The sequence below is a fragment of the Elephantulus edwardii genome, unplaced genomic scaffold (assembly GCF_000299155.1).
Source record: "Elephantulus edwardii isolate Elephantulus edwardi_28Jun2011 unplaced genomic scaffold, EleEdw1.0 scaffold00246, whole genome shotgun sequence".
In the NCBI taxonomy this organism is placed as follows: domain Eukaryota; kingdom Metazoa; phylum Chordata; class Mammalia; order Macroscelidea; family Macroscelididae; genus Elephantulus; species Elephantulus edwardii.
In genome coordinates this window covers 2,326,664-2,331,429 of record NW_006399996.1, presented here as the reverse complement: position 1 = coordinate 2,331,429, position 4,766 = coordinate 2,326,664, and the positions used below count along the sequence as shown (strand labels likewise).

General features: G+C 48.9%; 1 protein-coding gene across 1 annotated transcript in view; it reads right to left on the bottom strand.

Annotated features, from left to right (window-relative positions):
* Positions 1–3,334, bottom strand: part of EIF4A1 (eukaryotic translation initiation factor 4A1) — a 5,794-nt gene extending 2,460 nt beyond the window's left edge. Inside the window, exons 1-5 of the mRNA XM_006899176.1 lie at positions 3,312–3,334; positions 2,061–2,109; positions 1,624–1,756; positions 786–925; positions 20–93 (exon numbers count right to left, since the gene is read on the bottom strand). Coding sequence (XP_006899238.1) covers positions 20–93; positions 786–925; positions 1,624–1,756; positions 2,061–2,109; positions 3,312–3,334 — 419 coding nt within the window. The remainder of the gene's footprint in view (positions 1–19; positions 94–785; positions 926–1,623; positions 1,757–2,060; positions 2,110–3,311) is intronic.
* Positions 3,335–4,766: the final 1,432 nt, after the last annotated feature.

Sequence of the window (4,766 nt, the reverse complement as noted above, 5' to 3'; positions counted from 1 at the left end):
TTTCTGTACTTCAGCACGTACATTGGTGCCCCCAATGCAGGCATGGCAGGAGGCACCCATGTAATCTCCTAATGCCATTACCACCTTCTGTATCTAAACCAAGACAAAATGAAATATCTATTAGCCATACCTGGGCAGGTCCTAGCTCTCATTCCTAATAACCCCAATATAAACACTGTTGTTAAATATACAAATTAAATTTACAGAAACCAGTTAAATCTGCCAATAACATTACAAATAGCTGTAAAATAGGATTTTAACAATGGCTGAATCCTGACTCATACATTTAACTCTTTAAAATGGAATAGTCACAATAAACAACTGCACAAACAAAATTATATATGCCTATATTCCACTATGCCCAAATAATTATTATCTATGGGAAAATATACTTCATTAGGTTCTAGAACAAAGTCTGTTACCTTCCCTACGAAATTAAAAATTGAACAGTTGCTTTTTTTTTGTGCCCTAGGCATGAAACAGCTTTGGCCACAATACAGGCATCAAGCCAGGATGAACAAAGGACTCAGTCTGCTCTGCCCCTGATTGATATAAGAGCACCACCATCAGTCAGGTGTGCCTCTGCCCATAACCAGGGGATTACGGATCATAATAACCATCAAAGTGGCCCTTTTCTGACATTAAGTTACCTTCCTCCCCAGAGCCCCAAACACTCAAGTTTTCTGCTCTAGGTACTGATGCTTAGAAGCATACCTGCTCTGGGATCTGTTACCAATTTCTAAAGCAAACCTTTGGATCGGAGTGGGGCAGGGCAGCTTTCTTACCTGCTGGGCCAACTCTCGAGTGGGAGCCAGGACTAAAGCCTGGGTGGCCTTCAGATCCAATTCTATCTGCTGTAGAATTGATATGGCAAAAGTGGCTGTTTTCCCAGTCCCAGATTGGGCTTGAGCAATCACATCATAACCTAGAAGTGTAAATCAGAATTAGATATGCTAGAGAACACACATTATGATCATCAAGTATTCAGACATTCAGAATGTTTAATGATAATACTATTGAGTACTATTGTAGGCGACTCATAGTGACCCTATCAACAAAAGTCCTTGACACTTCCGTGCGTGACTTTCATCCTTTCTCCAGGTTCATAGGGTTTCCGCAGGCAAGCTATTTACAGAAGTGGATGCCACTCCTGCTTCCAAGCTTGTTTAACCGGGGAAGCGCCAAACACTGTCCACTTGACGTACTAGTCAACCAATAAATGGAAAGCCATGCAGACATAAAAGAGCTTGTAATGAAGGTTATTCAACACGTGCACCAGACAGGGATAGAAATAACTAGAAACGTGCATAAGGTAACGAAAATACTACCCAACTTGAAAGGAACTCCCTACAAACCACTTGTCCATAGCATGAAACTGTAACAGGACAAAACACTAGATGGATAAACAAGGAACTACACTGATCCTGGATAATCATGTAACTATTGCCACAAAACAAGATTACTTGAGAGAGTTCTTAGGACCTCTGGTGGCCTAGTGGCAAGAAGCTGCACTGTAATCCTGAAGGCAAATGGTTCAAATCCACCAGATACTCGGCTGGAGAAGCACGCTCTCTTATTGGATCCAACTGGATCGCTACACAACAAAAGGAAAAAAGTTCTTACCCTTGATACAAGGAAGAATGGCTCGCTGCTGTATGGCAGAAGGCTTTTCAAAACCATAGGCATAGATGCCTCGGAGAAGGGACTCGGAGAGGTTCATGTCATCAAAGCTGTCAACAATTTCATTCCAATTACTCTGTAAAAAACAAATGAACAATCTAAAACCTGGACAGTAAACCAGGGCTGCACCCCAGCGCCAAACCTACTGTCTGCACCGACAGTTTCCAGTTTCCCCCTCTTAGGAAAGTCTCCTGAATCTTGATGGCCTAAGAAAGCAATAACTACAAAAAGGCTAGACAAAATGATACGAAGGCTTCCTGTGCAATACCTGGCCTCCTGGGTTGTGGTTTTATATCAAAGGCAGGAACTTACGACCATTTCAGAAACTAGCAAGGCTTCCTTTCTCAAAAACAAACCATAGTGGAAATAACAGGTCTCACCTCGATGACACCTTCTGGCTCCATTCCATCGGGGCCATTGTCTCTGGACCTGTAGATGGAAACATGTTTTTGTCCCCGGCTAGAACAGGAATTCTGACAAACAGCTGACCCCAGTCTTTTCCCAACCCAAAAGACTCAGCTAAGATGAATGAAAAATGACAGCCCTCTCATTCTGAGAACATCTGAGGTGAGGATGCCCTCACTATGAGCAAACCTTCCTTACAGCCTACAGTGCACTACGCGATGCTCCCAGTCGCGCGCCCACGTGTACCGGGCCAGACATTCCCAGCCCGCACGCATGCACCTCCCACAGTAGCACAGGCTGCCGGAAGTCCCGCCCTTCAAGGCCCGGATTCAAGAAGGACATCCCCTTACCCACGTCATTACGCCCGCGCCTCCCCCACTCCCTCCAGCCGAGCCCCCCCCCGCCCAGCCTTGTGGTGCCCGGATGTGGGAGGCCGCGGGCGGTGGCGACCTCGCGCACAATGAGGCCCCAGCCGAACGAGCAACGGGGGAGATTGCACAACACCCAGAAGCCAAGCCGACTGGGGGAGGGGAACGCCTCATGCAGCCATGTGCTCTCGCCCTCGACCACCCGGCGGCGTCTACCTCCCTAAAGAACAATCCACACTCTGCTTGCCCCCGGCGCGAAATGGCGTCGCCCTCTCAGACCACTCACCCCCGAGAGCAAGTGGATCTGCCCATCTGCAGTTTGTCAATTGGCCGCTAAGATGGACCCACCCGCCGCCTCATTGGAGCGCTCCAGGGGGCTAGGCTCAGCCCTGGCCGTCGACAGAACCAGCACACTTAAATGGCTGGCCCCTTCGTCCCCAACTCCGACCTCGTTGGCTTATTACCGGGCTCGAGTCCCAGACACCCCGTCGGGCGCGGGTGGTAGCGTCAGAATCCTTAGAACGGCAAGCATCCGCGAGCCGTGCTAGGTCGCGACCTCGTCTCACTACTGAGCACCGAAGCTAAGGCATGAGGCGCTGCTGCGCGTCTACGACTTCCTCAACAAACCTCGCACACCACCCCTCGAAATCCGACCTGTTCTCCCCCTCGAACTAGGCCCTGGGTGGCAGCGCTGGCTGCTCATCTGCCCTCCAGACTCTTTCCGGAGGGCTTCCCCCAGCTGGGCGTCCAGCAGCCACAGACAGCCTACAGTAGCAGGCCTCGGCTATCCCCGGCAGGGTCCTCGGAAGTTAGCGGCAGTGTAAGTACTCCCCAAACCCCAGCAAATAGCTTTCTTACCGGGAATCTTGACTCGCAGACATGATCCTTAGAAACTAGGGCGGAGTGCCCGCCTATCGACAACTTATAGAGCGCCTGACCCCGCCCCAGCCATTGCATTGGCTTGGCCACCTCGGCCCCGCCTGCCGACGCTAAGCAACTCGACGTGACGTTAGGGCGTAGGCACCCTGGCACCCAAGGACCATTGGGTAATTTATGTGCTTGTTAAGACGAAGGCCCGCCCCGTGGCCTTACTGGCTGACCTGCCCGCCCTTCTTGCCGGTACGGAAGTGACATATAGAAGTAAGGCCTCGAGGCCTGGCAGCCATCTTGGGGCCCTGGACCCTTACACGTGGGGCGGCTATGGTGCCCAAGTCATGTGGCCTGGTAGGCCCTATCACGCAAGGGACGCTGTGGGGGTAGCGCGGCGATGCCTAAGTCTCAATTCTTCAGGGACTTCCGGGCTCCGGGATTAGTACTTCCTTTACCTCTGATCTTGGTCCCCGTTGAACTCAATATATCTGATTTAAAGATACATATCCGATATATATCCCTTTTTACCTGATACTGCCTCAGGAGTTTCCAGTGTACTTTATCGGGGGCCTGTTCTAAAGGATTCGTTTCTCTTAGCTAGACAGAGGGGGATGGAAGAACTGCTGGGCTAATATTGTCATGGAGTATTGTCATGTACCATGATGCTGCGGCAGGTCAGTAGAGGAGGAAGACCTTCAACTAGGTTGGGTGACAGCTGCAATGGGATGGTAAAAGAACGGTGTTCAGATCCTTTGTTCAATCCTTCGTGTTCACAGCAAGGGTTCAGAGCTTTTGTTCATAGGGTCGCTGTTAGATATAAAAAAGAGCACCAGGAGAGAAAGAAATTGGTCCAAAGAAACGAACAGGCCTTTATCAGGCAGACATACAGCATGCGGACCAGATCAGAATGGCTCACGGGGCAGTCAAGGGGTGTGTGTTCCTTCTTTTAGGGGCCCTGGGGAAGACTAAGATGGTATTCCTCAGAATTTGGGTTAATTAGCTTTGAAATCAGAAATCAGTGAGATTGTTCTGTAGTTGCCACATTCTGTTGGGTCACCTTTCTTTGGGATAGGAACAAATATAGATCTCTTCCAGTCAGTTGGCCAAGTGGTTGTTCTCGATTTCTTGGCACAACTTGGTGAACACATCCAGGGCAGCATCTGTTAGCTGAAATATGTCAATTGGTATACCATCTATTCCTGGAGCCTTATGTTTTGCCATTTCCTTCAAAGCAGCCTTAACTTCTTTCATCACCATAGGCTCTTGCTCATATGTTGTTTCATGAAATTCTTCTGTGTCTTCCACTTCCTTTTGATACAGTGACTCAGTATATTCCTTCCATCTTCTTTTAATACTTCCGGGATCATTTAACATTGTCGAAAGCATCCTTGATTATAGCAACTCGAGGTTTGAATTTGTTCTTCAGTTCCTTGAGCTTAAGAT